We start from the raw sequence: 22500 nt of genomic DNA, 5'->3' as shown, positions 1-22500 counted from the left end.
GTTCAAAAGGAGGTCCAGTTAAAGCTTGAAGGACCAAGGTTAGACCCCATGGAGGGACGGGGTTCCTAACAGGGGGTCTCAAGAGAAACATACCTTTCAGAAAGGTCTTTCAAATCTTGGTGGAAGCGAGGGGACTGAGATCATCTCCAATGTGAAAATGAGAGAAGGCAGCCATTTGAAGCTTTACAGTAGAACTGGCCCCTTGCTGAAAAATATATGATAGAAAATCGAGCACTGCTGGGATGGAAGCAGTGAAAGGGTCCAAATTCCTATGAGACACCCAAATAGAAAACCGCTTCCATTTACTATTGTAAACTTTCCTGGTAGAAGGCTTATGCGCCGCTACCAGGATAGATCTAACTGCAGACAAGATACCGAGAGTCCTAGCAACTAATGGGACTGGATCAACCAGGCTGAGCGCTTGAGATCGACCAGGTTCGGGGATTTCAATCCCGAAGGATGAGATATTAGATCCGGGATGGGATCCAAGATCCAGAGAGGAGCTATAAGATGAGACCACAGGCACGGGAACCAGGTTTGACAAGGCCAGAACGGGGCTATGAAGATAATCTTACTCCCCAACCAACGAGCTTTCTGTAAGAATTTTGTTATCAATGGAAGAGGAGGATAAGCATACAGAAGACTGGGTGGCCAAGCATGGACTACAGCGTCCCTGGGGCTTTCTCCTGGAGGGGGAATTAGAGCGAAAAACTCGCTGCACTTCACGTTGGAAGGCGACGCGAGGAGATTGCAGCAAGGTTGACCCCACTTGTGGAACATCTGTTTTGCTACTAAGGGATTCAGAGACCACTCGTAAGGAGAGAGGATAGTTCGACTCAGTTTGTCCGCTAGGATGTTGGACCGACCCGGAATGTGCATTGCTAACAGAAAATGGTTGGTGGATATCACCCAATCCCAAACTCTCATGGCCTCTCGACAAAGAGGGTAAGACCTGGTCTCCCCCCCCGTTTGTTGATGCACCAGACCACCGACATGTTGTCTGACTGAATCAAAATAGTCCCTGGAGGGGAAAGACATGAAGGGCTTGCAACGCTAGAAGCACTGCTCTCATCTCCAGAACACTGATATGCAGAACAGTCTCTGAGTCCACGTAACTTGAACAGTTCTGCCCATGTAATGCCCCCCCCCCAAGGCGAGAAGCGTCAGTGGTCACCATGGCTTGCGGTTGCGGCATAACAAATGGTCGTCATTCCCGAAGCTGTCGGGAGTGGAGCCACCACATGAGGGAATTTCTGCAAACTCTGCTGAGAGGAATCGGTAAGCCCAACGGGTGGTGAAGGATGGACCACTGAACCTGCAATGTCCACTGGAGAATCTTAATGTGCAAGAGAGCTAAGGGCACAAGGTTGATTACAGCTGCCATGGACCCTAGAGCTCTCAGGACTAACTCCGCTGACGGGGCAGGTGACTGAAGAAGGACTAAAACGTGTAAGGTCAAACTGCGAAGTCTGTCTGACATCAATAAGGCCTTGGTCTGAAGCGTGTCTATCCTGGCCCCTATGAACTCCAAGACTTGAACTGGTTGGAGGGATGACCTCAAGTTTATAGTTTTCCCCAAATGGGACGCTAGAAGTACGAAACAATCCCTGGCTAAGCAGAGTAGATGCCTGGTGGGGGCAGTAAGGAGCCAGTCATCTAGGTAAGGAAAAACCTGTACTCCCTGAAGTCTCAGGTGGGCCGCTACAACTGCCATGACCTTGGTGAACACCCTGGGGGTTGTGGTGAGACCGAAGGGTAGGACCCTGAACTGGTAATGACTGGCCCCTAGCCGGAAGCGGAGAAACCTCCTAGAATGCCTGTCCATGAGAATGTGATAGTACGCATCCTTGAGGTCTATGGAGCACATCAAGTCCTTCTCCTGTAGCAGGGGCAGAATGGATTGAAGCATGACCGTCCAGAATTTTTCATTGGCAATGAGGAGGTTTCATTGTTGATTAGTCGAGGATCGGCCTCAAGTCTCCAGTCTTCTTTGGCACCAAAAAGAACCTGGAGTAATTGCCTAATCCGGATTGCCCTGGGGGGACGTGCTGGATGACTTTTTTTCTAGCAGCTTTTTTACCTCTAAAGCTGCAGCCTCCCTCTGACTGGGTGGTACATCGGGGAGGCGCCTCGACTGAGGAGGCAGATTTATGAAAGGGATAGAGTAACCTCTGGATGTTATTCGAAGCACCCAGCTATCTGATGTTATGGACTCCCATTGGGCCAAGTGCTTCGAAAAATGCCCCCCGGCTGCCTCAAGACAGGAGCAGTTGGGCAACCCCTCAGGGCTGCTGCATGGGTCGGTCAGGAAAAAGGTTCCCGCGGCCCAAAAATTTTCAGCCTCTGGGCTGGCGTCCACCTTGTCCCCCTCTGCCTCTGAAGGACAAAGGGTCTGGAGCGTAACGAGACTGCTGAGACTTCCAGAACCACATCTTCTTTTGTCCTCTCTGGTTCCTAGAAAAGGACCTTTGAGGAGCCGAGAAGTGGACTCCGACGGCAGACAGCGTCTTCCCATCTTTCTCGCTCTGAACCAATGTGTCGTGGACGGTCTTCCCAAACAGAGTAGAACCAAAGGGTGCGTTCGCGAAGGACGCCTTGAAAGGTTCCGCAAAGTCACAAAGCCGGAGCCAGGCGTGATGCCTTAAGGCAATACCGGACCCGCTGGCTCTAGCGGCTCCTTCCGTGGCATGGGAAAGTAGCTGCATAGACTTGTTAGAAACAGATTTCAGAGTGGCCATGCGAGCCGAGAAAGTCCGTTTGTCATCAGCTGACATGAACTCAGGGGGAGACTCAGCATATTCTTTCACCAAATCCCACTGAAGTCTAATTACATGGGCCAAATAATTCAGTGCCCTTACAGAAAAGGTAGCTGAAGCAAACATCCGCTTCCCGATACGAACCATCGTCCGAGACTCCTTATCAGGGGGGTGGATCGAGGAACTATCCTGAGCAAGTTCCCTCTTGGTGGCTGCCGCCACCACCATGGCATCTACCGGGGAACCCTTACTCCAACCGTCCTGTCCACAGGGGGACTAAGAATCCTGTCTGGCCTCCTGGGGATTGGCTCTACAGTGTCTGGTTCCTTCCACACCCTGGTAGTGATGAGGTCAACCAGGGGGTCGGCCGGAAAGACACCCAAGAGGTAGACTGGCCTGCGTCGAATGCCTCCAGGAACACCGACTTGTCAGAGAAAGGTTTTTGGGCTGACCACCCCCCCTTTAGGCGGAGCATTTCCATAATGTCTCCAAAGGAGATGTCCTCGGGGGGGTGACTTGGGGGAACCTTCCTTCCCCTTCCTCCAAATCGGTGTCCTCTGTGAGGGACTCAGGGAAGTCCAAGTGCCTCCTCTTACACTTACGTTTGTGAGGGACCTCCTCGGTGGGATTGAGGAGGGCTCACTAACAGGGCCGTGTTCCGCCAGTGGAATGGGCTGGGGCATCAACGCAGGCTGTCCCTGGGACTGGATGATGGAAGACAAGTGCAGCTGCAAGGGAGTGGGGGCGGAATCCAAAGAAACAGTAGGGGGGTCTCGAACCTCTCGAGAGAACCCTCTCCACCATGTCGAAAGCAGAGGGTGAACCAATCTCTCTGGGCTCCGTGGTTAACACCCTCGGGTCCAGTGCAGTGATCGGCGCCAGAGCCGAAGCGCTCGGACCCGAGAGGGAAATGTGTTCCGACCGAAACGGAGCCGAGAACACACTGACCTCCCCGGATCCGATGAACAGCTCTCGGCCCCGAGAGCTCTGATCCGAAAGGGGATCCAACAAATGAGGGCATGGCCGGCATCGAGGTAGCTATAACAGTCGGAGCAGACTCCCTGGCTCAGGAACTCCTCGGATTCGAAGGCTCTGAAACCAGATAGTGGATCGGAGAAGGGGCTATCGGGGCAAAAAGTATGGCTTAACTCCTCCCCGGAGGGGGGGGGGGGGCAGCAGCACTCCCATCTGCAGCTGGGTTTGGAGGAAACAACGCATCATCCGGTCCATATCAGCGTCGGAGAGACTGCCGGTCGACCCAGAGGCTGCCAAAGCTGGCTGGGAGGGCCGCCGCGACGACCTTGAAGATGGCTGGGCCTCCTCTGGTGAGAAGCGTGGAGAACAGAGCCGAGGGGAGGAAGGGCCGGAGATCTTCTGAGGTGAGGAGAGCAGCTTGGCAGGCGGGGCCGAGGGGGCAGAGTTGGCCCACCACTTGTGGCTTCTATGCCTCTCTTTCTCCCCCTCTCTCTCTTTCTCCTCTCTTTCTACTCTTTCCTAGAGTCTCTCTCTCCCTGGGAAGAAATGGGAGGTTGAGTCCCAGCCAGGTGAGAGGAAACAGGCTGAGCAGCCGCAGCTGTAGCCACTGAGGGAGAGGATGACGAAGCTAACTCCGCGGGTTGAAGACCCGCCAGAATCAGCTTATTCCTCCTATCCCTCAGGGCCCGGTGGTTAAAAGCTGCACAAATTTGGCAGCCCGAAAACAAGTGCGGTACCCCCAGGCAGAGGACGCACGGAGTGTGGCCATCTGCTGGGGAAAGCTTATGGCCACACTCCGTGCACTTAGAAAAAATGGCCTTAGGGGCCTCGGCCATAATATCTAACAAAAAAACACACAGGCGTCTCACACAAACACCTAAGGGGAAAAGGGGGAAACTACGAGGGAATGGAAAAGGGTTTTAAACTAGGGAATTAACTGTCCACACACACAAAAACTAATAAGATTTTGAAGAACTTTTTTACTCACAGATCACCTAACGCTAGGAGCTCGAGAAACCCGTGCTTGACAATGCCGCGGCAAACAAGATCTGGGGACTGGAAGGAGGTGGCAGGGTATTATGGGTAAGGGGGAGGAGCTTGGAGCTCGGATCTCTGGCTTGGAAAGCTGCCGGCTTGGATCCAGGTCGGATCCAATACCCACAGGTTGATGATCAAATGAAGTTTCCTACTTCAGATCAAATGTTATAATTTGGCAGACTTCAGTTTTAAAACTGGTTTCAAAGATAGCAATTCATTTAGACCAGGGCGATTACTGGCATCCAAAATAATTTGCCAGTATAACTCCCTGTATTCCAGGCGAGTCTCCCATGGACCTCCCCTAGGATCTAAGGGGACAACTTCAATTACAAAAAACTGGAAGTCAGCTTTTTCACATTTTTCCTGGTGCTTGTACAGAGCATTGTTGTCCTTTCTTTTTCTAATGTCATAACCATGCTCATACATTCTCTGCCTTAATCTCCTTTCAGTCTTGCCAACACAGAAAGAGTCGCAAACCACACATAAGGCAATGTATACTAACCCAGTGGTGTTGCAATTAGCAAAACCTTTTAAAGCAATGCGTTTACTCCTACAATTTAAAAAAATAGAATCACCTTCTTTTATATTAAAACAATATGGAGAATTATTACATTTTAGAGTCCTTTTTTGTTACTAACAAACATACCACTATTTGCCCCTTCCAAAATATTCTTAATATTTCGTCCCTTTCTGTATACACATTTGAAAGGTTATTCAAAAATAAAATTAAAATCTGACAAACTAGCAAATTTGTTCCATTCATTGCCAATAATTCTCCTAACCAAATTGCTTTCACCATCAAAGGTGGTGACCATGGCAGTCTGGTATCCCTTTGCTTGTGTTGGAACATCCACTTTTATCTCTCCATTATTGTGTACATCAGGGATAGGGGAATGATTCCTAAAATCGGGGCAAATCTTGAAATTCTACCCTCCATTACCTCACTAGTCACTTTTGTTTGCCTTGAACATATCATTAATAAAATCACATTCAATTGTAAAATCATCATCTTCTGACGTCATCCTACTAGCTCGCACCAACTGTCCTTTAATCATTGCCCTTTTGTGATAGGGTGGGTGAGAGCTAGTATAATGTAAATAGGCATTAGAGAATGACCCTTTTCTAAAAATTCTGAACTTACAACCATCACCTAATCTCTGTATATTTATATCTAAAAACAACTCAATTTCATCAACTTTATAAGTGAACCTTAAAAAAATTAGTTGTGTTAGAAATGTATTCATAAAATTCCAAAAAGTTTTCAACAGTATTATTCCAAAAAAGACGCACGTCATCTAAAAATGCATGTAATAATTCCAATAGTGTTTAAAATCAGAATTATAAACAAATTTTTCTTCCCAGTATAATAAAATAATATAGCATATGTGGGTGCATATAGTGACACAGTGACATAGGAGATAACAATGGGTGCCCCCTTGCTTGTTGATGTACCACGACAGTAGTGTTGTCTGTCTTGATTAAAAGGACTCCTGGTGACAGATGTTCTTGAAAGGTTAGGATTGCTCTGTGTACTACTAGCATTTCTTTCAGGGTGATATGGGGACCCTGAACCTCCTGTTCCCAAAAGGCGTGAGTTTGCAGTGTTCATTTGTGAGCTCCCCAGGCAATGTTTGAGGTGTTTGTGGTTATGGTTTGTTCATGTGGCTGAAGGACGCTGAAGCCGCGGTGGTGCAGCGGTAGCGTTGTCACCTCACAGCAAGAGGTTCTCCCATTCGATTCTCGGCTGGAGCGCCTTCTGTGTGGAGTCTGCATGTCCTCCACGTGGTCGAGTGGCGTTTGAAAGACGTGCATAAATGGGCATGCCTTCGTTGAAGGCTGGGCATCGAGCTAGCACCTCGGCATCGTAAAAGTCTACTGCCAATAATTAAAGGACTGGAGTTCCGCTGTGGCGACCCCTACCTGGGAAAAGCCGAAAGAAGAAGTGCATGTGGCTGAAGGACAAAGGAAAGGCCCTTGTTCAGAGTGCAAGCCTTGGCCCACCATAGGAACTCCTTCCCTAGACAAGGAATCAGGGGGAGTTGGTGTTCCAGTGACAGCGTGTTGACACCAGAGGTTCCTTAGGTACCACTGCAATTTTCTCATGTGTAGCCTGGAAAAAGGTACCAGCAGGATGCAGGAAGCCATGTATCCCAGGGCCTGCAAGATTCTTCTGGCATTGAGGTGGGTTTTGTGTGGCAGCTGGGTGATGTAAGACTGTAGAAAGACCTGCTTCAGTGGGGGGGCGGAAGGCCATTTGTGCTGAGGTGTCTAGAAGGGTGCCCAGGAAGGCTATTCTTCATGTGGGCTGTAGATGGGACTTCTCCAGGTTGATGATGAATCCCAATGATGTTAGTAGGGTCTGCACAAAGGAGAGGTCATGCAAGAGTTTTTCCACTGGTTTCTGCATGAGTGAAGCAATCATCAAGATAGGGATAAATGTGTATGCCCTTCTGTCTGCAAAATGCAATGACTGGAGCCAGGCACTTGGTAAAGACTTTGGAAGCAGTGGATAAACCAAAGGGCAGAGCAGAGAACTGAAAGTGTTGGGACCCTGCTCTGAACCTTAACTAACTTCTGCAGGACTGTCTGATAGGGATATGCAGGTAGGCATCCTTCAGATCTAGGGTCACTAGCCAGTCTTGTGGCAGGAGCATAGGTAGCAGTTTTTGTAGAGTTAGCATCTTGAATTTTGGAACCAGGAGGGACAGATTCAGAGTGGAGAGGTCTAGGATAAGGTGCCAGGTGCCCTCTTTTCTGGGAACCAGGAACAGTCCTGAATAAAATCCTTTTCCGGTCTGTTCCTTTGGTACAGGCTGCACAGCACCCTAGGCATAAAGCTATCTGATGAATAGCTTCTGTCCTCTGATTTGCAGGGAAGTCTGGGCAACCTGACCTTTTTGGCTTTTCTTTAAAACAGAATCTTTACCTGCTGGTAATAATTTTCAGGACCCATAGACCTGAGGTGATGGCCTGCCAGTTTTCTAGGAAGAGCGAAAGTCTTCCTCCTAGCCTGTTGGGTGATGTGAGGGGCAGAAGGGAGGGGAGAGAGTCATTGAGAGTCTTTGGAGAAGGGAGTTGGTTTAGAACTCCCTTGCCTAGGAGCAGCAGTGGACCACTGCCTGGGTCTTTGTTGGCTATGGGACTGATGACTAGGGGTTCTTCTGTCTCTGCTTCCTTCTTCGGACTGGTTTTGTCTGAGAAGGAAAGGGGACCAGTGTTTAGTGGGGAAGTTTCTGCTGAACCTGGAAGGTTGCACCTGTAAGAAGTCCTTGACAGTTTGAATGGACTTGGCTTTGTCCTCCATTTTCTTAATGACCTCTTTCGCTTTAGGTCCAAACAACTGGTCTTTATCTAATGGTGCGTCTAGCAGTTTGGATTTTACCTGGTCAGGCAAAGGCTGCACCCTTAACCAGGCATGCCTTCTGATTACTGAGCCTGTGACTGCAGCCCTGGTAGAAGCATCTAAGGCATCAAAACCACAATGCAAGGAGCGTTTGGCTACCTGAGAGCTAGACTGTATGAGGTCTGTTAATTTTCTGGTAGTGCTATTGTCAGGAATGGAAGATGACTTCTATTTAATCAGTTAGAGGACATTTTGCTGAAATTTCAGCAGATGGAATTGACAATTTAAGGCTCTTACAGCTAGTGGCTGAAGTGTATACCTTTTTCCCCCCATTCTGTATAAAGCTCTGCTTTCCATGTCAGCTGGGATGGGATTTTTAGATGGGCTTGCCCTAGCTACCTTAGAGCCTTGAGTAATGACTTCAAAGTCTGCACTAGGATTTTTGAAAAGATATTTGTGGGTGCCTTGCACCCTGTAATATCTGTCTGGTTTTCTGGGTGCCGGGGGGGATCTGGTGAAAGGGCAGATTCTAGAAAAACATCCTCCACTACATCCAGGATAGGCGGAATGGCTAGAGGTTTATGCTGGGGCAGGTCAAGAAACTCTCTTGAGTCTCTTAGACTGAGGGTAATCCTGGGTCTCCATTGAAGGTGTTCTCTAAGGGAATTTAAGGTTTCCCCCAAAAGAAAGGTCCTTTGGGGTGAGGCAGATGGAATGGGATCATCCGCATTAGAGTCCTCAAATGCCGCAAAGGGCTGGTCTTCCATGCCTGACTCCTCAAGGACAGATTCTTCTGATTCTTGGTCAAACAGGGCCTCGGGGGAGGCATCCCTTTTTCATTTGGCTGGGGTGGGAGGGTGGGGCTGGCTTCCCCTAATAAGAGTGATCAAGTCTTCTGTCATTCTGAGCAGTTACTGTGACTGAGGAGCAGGCTGGCTAGGTGTAGGTCAGTGGCTGGGTCCTTGGGAAGGGACCTTTTTGGGGGGTTGTCTTAGGTTTGGGCCTGGATGGGTCGGTAGCATTATACAATGTGGGTTTAACCAGCGGGTTGTCTTTGGTCTGAGTTTAGCTTCAGTAGAGTCTCAGCAGAAGCCGGTGCCTGCAAAGTGGCTCTGGACCCGACCATGTGAGAATGAGGCAGCATGCTGGCAGAGGGAGGTGGATCCGGCGGTGTACCGGACTCCCAATGGGTCTCAGTAGAGGCCTGCGACGATTCCTTGGCTGGTGTCAGGGGCTACGAAGGCACCTCATTGAGTTCAGCTGTAGCACTGAGTTGAAAAATACCAGACGTTTGACCCGAGTCATCAGAGGGCCTAACTTTTACAGGCCTATCTTTATCCTTGTCTTTCTTTTTTCTAGGTAAATCAGTAGCCGGTTGAGAAAGCAACACCATATCGCATTGAGAAAAAGACTCACTAAAATGCCTAGCTACAATTTCAGCTCTTCTTCTTATGGTTTTAGCATTAAACAGGGCACAAAACTGATACCCGGGGACATTGTGGTCTGGGCCTAAACAAGTGATGCAGAGAGAATGGAAGTCTCGGTGTGGGATCTGCTTTCCACAACTGGGACAATTACTTGACTTTCTCTGACATCGGTTAAAAGCAAGAAAATGTTCCCCAATGGGGTTCTTAGCTTTAGACGGTTTTCCTCATTCTGGCAACGGCCGACCGACGCACTCGCAAAACTGCTGCTGCTTCGGGCTCCACAACAAGAAAGACTGATATAATGGCGTCAGCTGTCACCCTATAAAGCTCTGATGACCTGACATCAGCCACAGTCTCAGAATGGCTGACAGGAGCAATATCCTTTATTCTGGTATTCAGGCCGGCCGAGGGCTACCCAGCAGGGATAACCCACAAGTGATGACTGCAACATTGAAACACGAAGAACATCCTTTTATGCATTCTGTTCAAAATCTTATAATCCCGTTCAGACAGCAGCATAATGCTGCTGTCTGGATGCTATAACCTATAGAAGACATCATGCAGAATTCTCTTTTTATTTGGGAAGGAGTAGTCTGTAGAGACCATCAGCCATTTTATGAGTTGACAGAGAAGCATCTGGGTATGCTCAGGCTGTATAAAATGTATCTTCAGAACAGGTTCCATGGAAGGCAGACCCAAAGCACCTTATTCTTCTCATTCCCAAAATACTCACTGAAACATTTCCTGTGGGGAGAGAGGAATGTCAGTCATAGGTCAACTCCACAGTTGACTTCAGTCAAATGTTTTCTGCAAAGGAGTGAGTCAAATGCTGTGAAGGTGGTGGGAGAGGGCAGTGGTCTCTGTTTTTATTCTACATCTGAAATAGTTGCTTCAGAGACCTCAAAGTTCTCCAAGAATGTGGTAAAGGAAAACAGAACCCAGCTTCCAAAATTTCAGACAGAGTAAAAACATTGGGGGTTGAGCATGTAAAGGGCACATTGAAGGTACTGGGTGAGGGCCCACAGCTGCAAAGTGATGAACCTGCTATAAACATAAAGGCAACTGAGAAAAGCATGCACCAGGCCTAGAGCTGGCATCAGGCCATGTCTGCTAAGAGTGAAATCTTGCAACAGGCAAGGTAACACAAAATGTCAAACAACTGATTGACACTGACGGCTTAGCATGGATGGAAATGCTGGGCCATCCTAACTCTGGGTCCATTAAGAACAGCTAAAATCCAAGACAAGCGAGGTGTGAAATGAAGAGTCCTAAGTCTAAAATGCTACAACACACTTGGGGATTCAGAAAGGACAGCTAACATGAAGCAGGCTAGTTCTTAGCAAGATCTAGCGATCTGAATGGGAGAAGGCCAGTTCTTATACCACTGGAAGCACCCACCAAGGTAGTAACTGACAAGACACCTCTTATGAACCCCTTCTGATCAATTAATGCAAAAGAATGGCACAAAATAAAGCCCCTGCTGAGAGGTGAAAATACAACACATAGGGTCACAAGTCCATCTGTAGGATGGATGTACCTCTAAGAAGATGTGACTGATGCCTGCTCATCCACAGGCTTTCAGACAACGACCCAACACAGGCTTGGAGCTGTATGAAAGCCTTTCCTGCTTATCCTAGGGAAGGGCCAATTCCATGGTTTTCAGAAGCAGAGTGTTGAGGTAGATCTCAGGTTTCTCAATCCTGTAGTGTCTGGTTACTAGGTTGAAGTTCTTGCAATGCCAATAGTTCCAATTTGCACTGTAGTCCCTGGTAGAACAGGCAGTATAAGTTGTCTTCATTCATGACAGTGGAGAAATTCAAGATTTCTTTGGGGAAGAGGGGGTTTGTAAGGCTGATGAAAATGAGGCACCTTTTTTTGGCAAATGTTAGGAAAAAACTAAAACCTGCAAATGGATGAGAACACAGTCAATGTTATGGAGTGATAAGTGCCTACAGGAAATGGAAAACAAAGAATGTGCCCGCAGGATAGAAGAAAATAATCTAAGAGAAGAGTTGCTTGATTTAACAGGGGTGGACAGACAAATTAAGACTGATGAAAGAAATCGAACACAAAAAAATATAGAGTTTTGATAAAATAAATGAACACAGTAATTAGGACTGTTCACAGAGATTCATGTTATAACAGAAGCAAATATGATATATTACTGTGCAGCTAAACTAATAACAGAAAATCTTACCACAAAAACACAGGCTAGTAACGGAAAGGAAGGGGAGAAAATCAAATGCCATCATGGAAGTATCGAACAGAGAAAACTATAAAGCAATTAAAACAAGAGGTGTCACTGTTAGAAGAGTACAGAAGAGGGAAAAGATCAACAAAAATACTCAAAGATAGACGTGATAAAAGCAATGTGTAGTATCAGAACAAATCAAGATCTATCGTGCACTATCACAAATAATAAACTAAAAATATCAACACAGGCAGAAAAACATAGAAGATATGCAGATATGATGACCTCAAAAAGTTTTATAGAGAATAGGGAAGCAAGGCAAAAGGAACTGAACCACCACAAAAAAAAAGGATATGAAATGGGATGAAGTAATGACCAGAGAGATTGAAACAAACTTAAGAAAAGCCCCTAATTGAAAAACCCCAGGCCCAGATGCAGTACCTAATTTTGGGTTCGAAGTATTAACATCTTGACATGAAAATTTAGCCAGGAGTAAGAACTATGTGTTTGCGCACCTTGAACAGACTCCAACCTGGTTAACAAAAACAATGCTCCTACTTAAGAGCGAACCTGCAAGCTATCCCAGTAACTTCCCTTCCAATGATATATAAACTACACACTGGAATTGATGCCAACAGACTTTATAGTCACTTAGAAGAAAACTTAAGTATGGCAATAGAACAAAAGTGTAACAAAAGAGTGTCATATGGAACATGTGTTGTTAAATAAAGTCATAATGTAAAACTGTAAAAAAAAGGGAAGAATCTATGTATGGCATGGATAGACTATAAAAATGCATACGACAGTACTCCACATTCATTCATGGATAAGAGAGTGCTTAAAATGTATAAGATCCACCCTACACTGATCAATTACAATACAGCGACCATGAAACAGTGGCAAACCACTTTGCACTTAAGACATAATAAAGGACAAATTATTATTCCAGGGATAAAATTTCAAAGGGAGATATTCCAGGGTGACTCTGTCACCGCTGCTCTTTTGTCTTGCCATTAACCCATTAAGATGACTACATAACAAATTAGGTCATGGCTACAATTTGGCTTCCAGAAAACAAAGTATAAAGAATTCTCATCTTCTTTTTGTGGATGATTTAAAACTGTATTAGTTCATCAGACGAGGAACTGAAAGCACAACTGCAAGTGGTCACAACTTTTTCGGATGACATAAGAATGTCATTTAGGTCATGATAAATGTGCAAAAACAACCTTTACACCAGGAAAGCTGCAGCACCAAGAGAACATCAGTTTGGGACAGGAATGTGATATAAAAGAACTTGAGCAAGAGGGAGTGTATATATATTTGGGAATTGATGAAGGATTAACAATAAAGCATGAACAAATGCAAATAAAACATAGTAAGGAATATTTTAGAATACTAAAATTAACACTGAAAACAGAGTTGACATCTAGGAACAAAGTCCAAGCTATAAATCAAATTGCTCTTCCTGTCCTAACTTACAATTTTGGAGTGACTTACTGGCCCCAAAAGGTGTTGGATCAGTTGGACAGGAAAACAAAAAGGATGCTGCATGCTTATCAAATGATTAATAAAAATCAGTGTATACCAATATTATATATTCTCTGCTATGAAGAGGGTATGGGCCTCCTCGAAACTGATTCTATGTACAGATCTGCAATCGTAGGACTGTATACATATCTGCTGACCTCAGGAGATCCAAATGCAGTGAAGGTTTTAAAACATGAGGAGAATAAGTCTAAGATGACTTCCCTGCTTAGTTCAGCAGAAGTGTATCGGTGTCAAGCGAGAATGGAAATCAAACCAGAAGTACATAAACATGTGGCAACAACTGAATGTGCCAAAAAACCAAAGAACAAATATAAGATGAAGGATAAGATGAGAAGGCAAGAAATGTGCAAAATGCATAAATATACTTGCAAGTACAGAAAACAACCTCATGTTGATCGAGATCGAACTCAGGAAAGGTTAAGGAGAGGTGAATTTAAATGGAAAGTCGAAAGGTTAATACTGGCGGCCCAAGACAGTGGACTATGTACATGTTAGTTTACAAAGTCCATTGAATATGCGGGAGAAACAGAAATGAAAGTTTTGTAAATGAGAACTGGAAACAGTCGCACATTTTGTTGCTGGTTGTGATATACTAATGGCAAGAGGACTGTATACTGAAAGGCATAACAATGTGGCAAGATCGCATTGGGGATTGTGCAAATATAATACTGAAGTATCTGAAAAACACTGGAAACATGAGCCACAAAGCATTAAAGAACATGATGAAGTGTATATCACATGGGATCACCCATTATCAACAGTTCAAAAATAGATGCAAGAAAACCAGATACAGTTGTCCATGAAAAGAAGACAAAGGAAGTATTATCACTGAAATTGCTTCACCCGGTAACTACAATGTCTTGTGTACAGAGAGACACAAAGTCATAAAATATCAGGATTTGCAGGCATAAACGAGGGCAACGTGAAAGAAGGATACAAGACAGTTCCAATAGTAGCAGGGGCAACAGGTCTTGTGAAAAAGAATTTACAATCGTACTTAGATATGTTACGAACACATGTAACTCCATACGAATTGCAGAAGGAATCATTACTGGGCACATTGCTGGTGCTGCGAAGAGCACTTCTGGCTAACAACAAAGATTGAAACAATACTAATTTCATGAACTTTGATCATACTTTGACTTCGGAATGGGTTACATTCCTGTCATGGTATTAGAAACCCAAAACCGTGGAGAAATTAAAAACAGGGAAGTAGCGTGTGATGTGGAGTGTAATAACATAGATGCAAGAGCTGTAAAAGTCCATTTCAAGACAAACAATTCAACTTTAAAACAAAGCCTTAAAATAAATGTTGCTGATATTTTGTTGAGAGCACTATTCTACTTTTTTGCAATGAGCATATCAAAACATTTGAAGACAACAGATGGCAACATCCACCTAGGATGCAGAATAAACTAGCTTTAGTAATCAGAAAAAACAAACCTTGCATGGTAGAAAGGGGGCCCTTTTCGATAAAGCACTGCGAAAACAAAAATGTGACGTTTATAATGAAGTCAAGGACTGTACAAACGCAATGCAGTCTTTCTTATATGTTTACTTAATCTAGTTATTAACAAAGACCAAAAGTATAACAGAAAAATTAGTTTCTCAAGAAGTAATTTTTCTACAGCACTGGATATTTTGGCAAATACACTGACTCAACAATTAAAAACAGAATAAAACTAAACTGAGATTCTTGCAGATTTACACACCAGACTGATTGACTCTGCAAGAAGGAGCATAGCTGGACATGAAGAGATGATTTCATCGTAAACAACACTGTACTGTACCGCATTAGCTTATATTTTCGACAAGTTTGCACATTTTGCTAGGGACTTGGTTAAAACATGAAAACCTCTTATTAGCAAAAGAAATGAAACTATTATTGCTTGCACTGAGGAAACTAAATTTTTTGCTTTGTTCAAAAACAGTTTCTATCACTAAAAGTATTTGCCTGTCTACTGTGTCATACAAGTTGAAAATGAAACCAGAACTCTTAAATGAAAAATGCACACTCATACAGCTACGTGCAGCATATGTAGTACATTTGAGGTATATTACTGCAGCAAACATACTTAGACAAAGAAGCACATATGAAGCTTGAACGCCACCAAAGACAAAAGTTTTTATCCTACAGCTGGACCAAATCTGTTTCAAACATCCTCTTCTGTTAATAAAGAAATAAAAAAGCACATAATAATGTCCAAACACAGACCACCTCACAAAGAAACTGAGAATATTGTACATACAATGAGAAGAAAAAAAACTGAAATGCTAAACATCAACTCTCAAAACATCTACAAAAATGTCTTTTTTGCAGGGGGGAAGGCCTTCTGCACCCCAGCACCTGCAACCTCCAAACCCCTTACACACAGTGGATATAAAAAGTGTACACACCCCTGTTAAAATGCCAGGTTTTTGTGATATAAAAAAATGAGACCACCGTAAATCATTTCAAATCTTTTCCCATATTTAATGTGACCTATAACTTGTACAATTCAACTGAAAAAAAACAAGGGGGAAAAAAATAAACATCGTACAATAAGCTGGTTGCATAAGCGTGCACACTCTTAAGCTAATACTTTGTTGAAGCAACTTTTGCTTTAATTACAGCATTCAGTCTTCTGGGGTACACACCTGCAATCAAGTAAAGTGACTTTGATTAACCCCAAATAAAGACCAGCTGTCCTAGGAGGATTTTCCTGATATTTACTCAGTTGCCTGCTACAGCATAAGCTATGGTTCGCAGAGAGCTTACAAAGCATCAAAGTGATCTCACTGTTGAAAGGTATCAGTCAAGAGAAGGGTACAAAAAAATTTCCACAGCACTGGATATACCATGGAACACAGTGAAGACAGTCATCAAAAAGTGGAGAAAATATGGGACAACAGTTATGTTGCAAAGCACTAGACGTCACTCCAAAATTGATGAAAAGACAAGATGAAAACAAGACGAAAACTGGTCAGGGAGGCTGCCAAGAGATCTACAGCAACACTGAAGGAGCTGCAAGAATTTCTGGCAAGTACTGGTTGTGTACTACATGTGACAACAATCTCCCATATTCTCCATATGTCTGGCCTATGGGGTAGGGTAAGATGACAGTCTTTTCTTAAACAGAAAAACATCCAGGCCTGGCTAAAATTTGCAAAACAATACATCAAGTCTCCCAAAAGCACGTGGGAAAATATGTTATGGTCTAATGAGACCAAGGTTGAACTTTTTGGCCACAATTCCAAAAGATACATTTGGTGCAAAAACAACACTTCAGATCACCAAAAGAATGCCATCCCCACGGTGAACATGCTGGTGGCAGTATCATGCTTTGGGGGTTGCTTTTCTTCAGCTGGAAATGGGGCTTTAGTTAAGGTGGAGGGAATTATGAACAGTTCCAAATACCAGTCACTTTTGGCAGAAAACCTTCAGGCATCTGATGGAAAGCTGAAGATTAAGAGGAATTTCACCTTTCAACATCACAATGACACTAAGCATACATCCAAATCAACAAAGGAATGGCTTCACCAGAAGAAAATGAAAGTTTTGGAATGGCCCAGCCAGAGCCCAGACCTAAATCCAATAGAAAATTTGTGGGGTGGACCTGAAAATGGCTGTGCACAAGAGATGCCCTTGCAATCTGACAGATTTGGAGCACTTTTGCAAGGAAGAGTGGACAGATATTGCCATGTCAAGATGTGCCACGCTGACAGACTCCTACACAAGATGACTGAATGTTGTACTTAAATCAAAAGGTGCTTCAACAAAGTATTAGTTTAAGGGTGTGCACACTTATGCAACCAGCTTATTGTACATTTTTTTATATATATATACACACACACACACATATATATATATATATATATATATATATACACACACACACACACACACACACACACACACACACACACACACACACACACACACACACACACACACACACACACACCAGCTCAGAGCTCGGAACACATTGGGCAAATTCCTGATCCACAAAAATACCAGCAGCTAGCAAAACAGCCTGGTAAATGTTTCGCATTGCTTTGTCTAAACAAAAAAACTCCACTCCATAACAGCTCTCCTTACCCCAGAGACTGCTAATGTCTGTGAGGTCACTGAGACATGGTTTAAAGCTGCAGACAGCACATCAACAGTGCAAGATTATAATGCCTTTTACACATTTAGACCAGGTACTACACAGACAGGGACTAAAGGTGGAGGTGTCTCAATTTAAATTGAAAATAAGCATACCTGAAGGGTGGTCAAAGAGGACAATGCACTTGAGCTTCTTCACATTCAAATCATCACACTGGTTCCTTGCAAGTCATAGGTCCCCCTCTGTGATCCAGGAAATACATAACATGTATTTAAACTTATTGGAAAAGCTCATCATCCAAACCAGTACCATATCATGGGTGACTAATTACCACACTATTAACTGGGAATAATACACAACACCAAACATACAGGCACAAAGACTCATGGATTTTGTAAACACAATCTCCCTGAACCAGACTGTCAATACACCAATCAGGGGTGCAGCCATAGTGGATATGGTCTACACTAATATAGGAGAGTGCTGCACACCTCGTAGTGTAATCTCTTTTCTAGTAAGGTCAGACCACAAAATTATCTCCTCTGAAGTAAAAATAAAACCTGGAACCTCCTTTGAAGCAAAAATAACCCTGGAAATATTCTTAAACTACTCGAAGGCTGACTTCTACTATTAAGTGATAAACTGGCAAAATTTCAAGCCCACATAAACCCGGAGAACACTGCTGCTTACAATGAGCTATTCACAGAAACACCATACAAGCATGTAAATAACTGGACAGAGGCAGCTGTACCCACCAGAATGAAGTAAAGAACTAGCTCAAAAAACAAGCCTCCCTGGTGGAATCACAAAATCAGTAGTCTGTAAATCAGAAGGAAGAAAATTGTGGCAAAAATAAGGAAGTGTAGCACACAGCAGGAGAAAAACATTCTCAAACTAAACAAACAGCTCAGAAGACAAAGTCCATCTAAGCCAAATTTGAGGTAAATTTGGCCTCCTAGGTCAAGAACAACCACGAGGCATTCTTTAGCTATGTCTGCAACCTCAAAGGCAATGCACAATTGTGTGCAGAGCTCATTGTTAATGCAGCCACCTACACTGAGCCAAAAGCCACAGCGAACCTACTGGCCTACAAATTCAGCTCCAACTCTACCCCCGTCTCCCCTCAACCCTCCCTCAGGAAATACCATGAAATATAACTCCCCCTGATAACACTAGGCAACACGTCCTTAATGCTGTCTCTAAGGCCAAGAACACTGCATCAATGGGCCCAGACAATATGCCAGTATGCCTTCTAAGCAGCATGAAGCATGACCTATCAGTCCCTCTGCAATTGCTATTAAACTGTAGTTTCCAAACAGGCTTCATGCCTCATGACTGCAAAACATCAACAGTTATCTCTCTGCACAAGGGCCGGCCTTCTACAGACCCTGGAAACTACAGATGCACAAGTCTCATTAGTCTTGCATGCAAAGTTATGGAAAGAAGTATCATGGAAATGATCAATAATGACAAAGGAAACCTACAGAAACTGGCCCAACCCAATTTGGTTTAGTCAAGGGCAGGTCATGCCTATTCAACCTGGTGGACTTCTTTGAGAAGGTCATCAAAGCAATGGATGAAGGCAGGTTTACATTGCCTATCTTGACCTGGACAAGGCATTTGACACAATACCCCACTAGGGCATTGTTAACAAACTCAAAAGATTAGGTACAAACACATATGTCACCTGGTGGATAAGCTAGCTGACTCACAGACAGGACCCAGGAAGTTAGAAATGGGGAGTCAACCTCTACAAAGAGGGCAGTCAAATACCTCAGGGACTGGTCCTGGACTATTCCTTTTTGGCATTTACTTCTCCGAAGTCAAGGTCAATGTCAATGGCTTTTGTTTGACTAAATTTGCAGGTGACTGCAAATCTGGAGAGGTCATTGAATCTCCTACTGACACAAATGTTCTCCATGAAGGGCTGACACAGACAAATAATTGGTGTCAGAGACATTGACAAACTAAAGGTCAAGAAATGCAGAATAGTACCCTTTGGGAAGTCATCCACCCTTGGTAACCATCACAATGACAACCCCCCCCCCCCCAAGAGTTGACCCAGTAGTCCGGGACTTGCAGACAAACACAGACAGTAAGCTAGCATTTGACCAAGTGTCTACAGTAGTGAGGAAATAATAGTTATGTACTTGCCATAACTTAGTATCTGTAGTCACCATTCATCAGGCATAGGTCTAGGATCCGAGCCGGCAAAAACTCTAACCCAAGCATGATGAATGGTGACTTGGACAACATCAGATTAATAGTTACGTGCTTACCATAACTTGGTATATGTGCTAGCTGTTTTCTTTATCCACGGCAAGCTCGATTTGAGGGGTTAGAGGGCATCAGAGCACTATGGGAGGCGAGGAGCTTGAGCTAAGCTGTTGTCAGGCATGGGTCAGAGTCCCCAGCTACCCAACATTCTTGAGTGGCCTCATGGAAGGACATACCAAGGAACAGTGGAGCCAAAGGAAGCCCTTCCCCTAGAAACTAAGTCAAGCTTGTAATGAGAAATGAAGGTATGAGGAGAAGACCAAGTTGCTGCTGCACAAATGTCATCAAAGGACTGATGAGCTAAGAAGGCAGCTGATGTAGTCACTGACCTGATAGAATGTAGTCACTGACCTGATAGAATGAGCCTTAACTGGTCCAGGCAAAGGAGAACCACAGCATGGCCTCACAACAAAGCAGATAGGAAAATGTGCCCCCTTGTTTATGTACCACACAACCACCATGTTGTCCATATGTACTGCTATAGTCCCTACAGGGAGGCAGTCCTGAAAGGACTGCAACGTAAAGAGGACTGCTCATCTCTAGAACACTGATATGCAGTTTGGTCTCTGATTGGGACCCGGTCCCTTGGACAGCCTTCCTCAAGAAGTGCCCCCCACCCTAGGAGGGAAGCGTCCTGTGGTCACCATGGCTGTCGGAATGGGGGGAGAAAAGGACCTGCTCTTGCTAGGAGGTCTGAGGAGTGCATCCACCAAGTTACATGTCTTTGGCATATTGCAGTGAGCAGTATAGGGACTGAAAGAGGATGAGAAAGGGCCAACCATTGAACGGATAGGGTACATTGCAGAACTCTCATACTGTACCTGGCCAGTGGAACCAAATGAATGACCACTGCCATGGACCCTAAGGCTCTTAGAATGAGTGATACTGGAAGATGCATTTGCTCCAGAAGAGAATGTACATGAGACTGGATTAGAAGCACGCATTCGAGGGGGACAGCTGCAATCTCAGAGATGGTGTCCAACTGAGTAACAATGAATTCCAGGAGTTGAGATGGAGTCAAGGAAGACTTGGCAAGATTCACTAGGATTCTGAGCTGATCCAAAAGATGAAGAAATTGTGTGGTCTCCACCAGTTGATGCTGTGTGGCATCTGCGAGGAGCCAATCGTCAAGGTAGGAAAACACCTGGAATCCCTGCGGCCTGAGATGGGCTGCCACCACTGCCATACACTTGGTGAACACCTGTGGGTGGGTCTGTGATGATTCCAAAGGGCAGGGCTCGGAACTGGAAGTGATCGGCTCCTATGTGAAAGTGGAGAACTCTCCTGGATTGCCTATTTTGATATGACAGTACGCATCCTGGAGATCCAGAGCACATCCAGTTGTTTCTGTAAAGAAGGGGCACAATGGATTATACAGTGACCATCCGGAACTTTGACTTACTTCTTGACTGAGCGGTTCAACTGGCTGAGGTCCAGAATCGGATGCAGGTCCCCTGTTTTCTTTGGTACCAAAAAGAAGCAGGAGTAAATTCCAGATCCTCTTTGCCCTGTCGGGACCTTTTAGATGGATCTTTATTGAATGAGGTTGGTCACCTCTAGATGGGCTAACTCTCTCTGACCAGGTGGCACATCGGGGAGAGTTCTGCTTCTTGGTGGGGGTCGGAAAAGAGAATATAATAGCCCCTGGATATAATTCCTGGCACCCACTGATTGGTTACAATGTTTGCCCAGGCTAAAGGGTGCAAAGATAACCGGCCTCTGACTGTCTCCGGGGAGGGACAGTAGGGCAGTGCTTCAGGAATGCTGAAAGGGCTTCTCAGAGAAGGGTTCTCTAGAGCTCTGGTTTTGGGGGTCTCCTCTGCCCTCAGGATGGCGGTGACCATTAAAACCTCTCCCCATCCCCTGGAAGAGTTCTCCTGAGCTTCCTGAAAGGAAGACTGACTTACAGAACCAGATCTTCTTAATCCCCCGGCTGGGTCTTGGAAAATAACTTGATCCCTACAGCCAACAGAGTCTGCCCCTGTTGCTCACTGCGGGTTAAAGTTTCTTTTATGGTCGATCCAAACAGGGTTGAACCATCGAAGGGAGCGCTGGTGAATGACGCCTTAAAGGCTTCTGCAAGCCCACATAAGCGAAGCCAGGCATGATGCCTGACAGTGATGCCTGTGAGGTACCCTTGACAGATTTGGACATCAACCTCATGGACGAATTAGCTATGGAAGTGAGAGTGGTCAGCTTGGGAGAAAAACATTCTTAAAAGTCCTCTGCAGGCATGGACTACGAGAGGGAAGTGTTAAGCTCCTTTATCAAATCCTTCTGAACACGGGTGAAATGTGTAAGTTAGTGTAAGGCTCGCAGGCTGAACGAAGCCAATGCAAACACCAGATTTCCAAATCTGTCAATCACTCGACTTGCGATTGGGAGGATGGACAGATTAACTTCTGTTCCACCAGCTCTTTTTTGGTGGTGGCAGCTACCACAATTGCATCCGCCAGAACTACCTTGGACCAAAAGGATTGTCAGAAGGGGGACTCAAAAATCTTGTCCGCTCTTAGGTACTGGCTCCACTGTATTGGGTTCCTTCCAGACCCTACTGGCAATGAGAATGATCAAGGGGTCAAGCTGGGGGGGGGGATACCCAAGAGATAGATGGGCGCATTCCGAACACTTCCAGAAACACTGTTTCCTCCAAGGATGGAGGCTGGGCAGATCAACCGCCCTTAGCCTTAAGGATCTCCAGGATGTCTCCTAAGGAGACATCATCGGGTGGCAACCTAGAGGACCTGTCGCCCTCAATGACATCCGTGTCCTCTGTGAGACACTTCATTGGGGAGTCAAGATGTCTCCTCTTACATGTCCTCTTCCAGTGTATGTCCTCCTGGGGAAGCTTTGG

The 22500-nt window shown here is 45.0% G+C and overlaps 1 protein-coding gene across 1 annotated transcript in view; it reads right to left on the bottom strand.

The window, feature by feature from the left end:
* The window catches only part of TSEN2 (tRNA splicing endonuclease subunit 2), a 456866-nt gene that overhangs the window by 171734 nt on the left and 262632 nt on the right, over positions 1–22500 (bottom strand). Inside the window, exon 8 of the mRNA XM_044078068.1 lies at positions 14725–14761. Coding sequence (XP_043934003.1) covers positions 14725–14761 — 37 coding nt within the window. The remainder of the gene's footprint in view (positions 1–14724; positions 14762–22500) is intronic.

This window comes from Protopterus annectens, chromosome 7.part0 (assembly GCF_019279795.1).
Source record: "Protopterus annectens isolate FY-2018-M chromosome 7.part0, PAN1.0, whole genome shotgun sequence".
NCBI classification, from domain to species: Eukaryota; Metazoa; Chordata; order Ceratodontiformes; family Protopteridae; genus Protopterus; species Protopterus annectens.
This window is presented reverse-complemented; position numbering and strand designations above follow the sequence as displayed.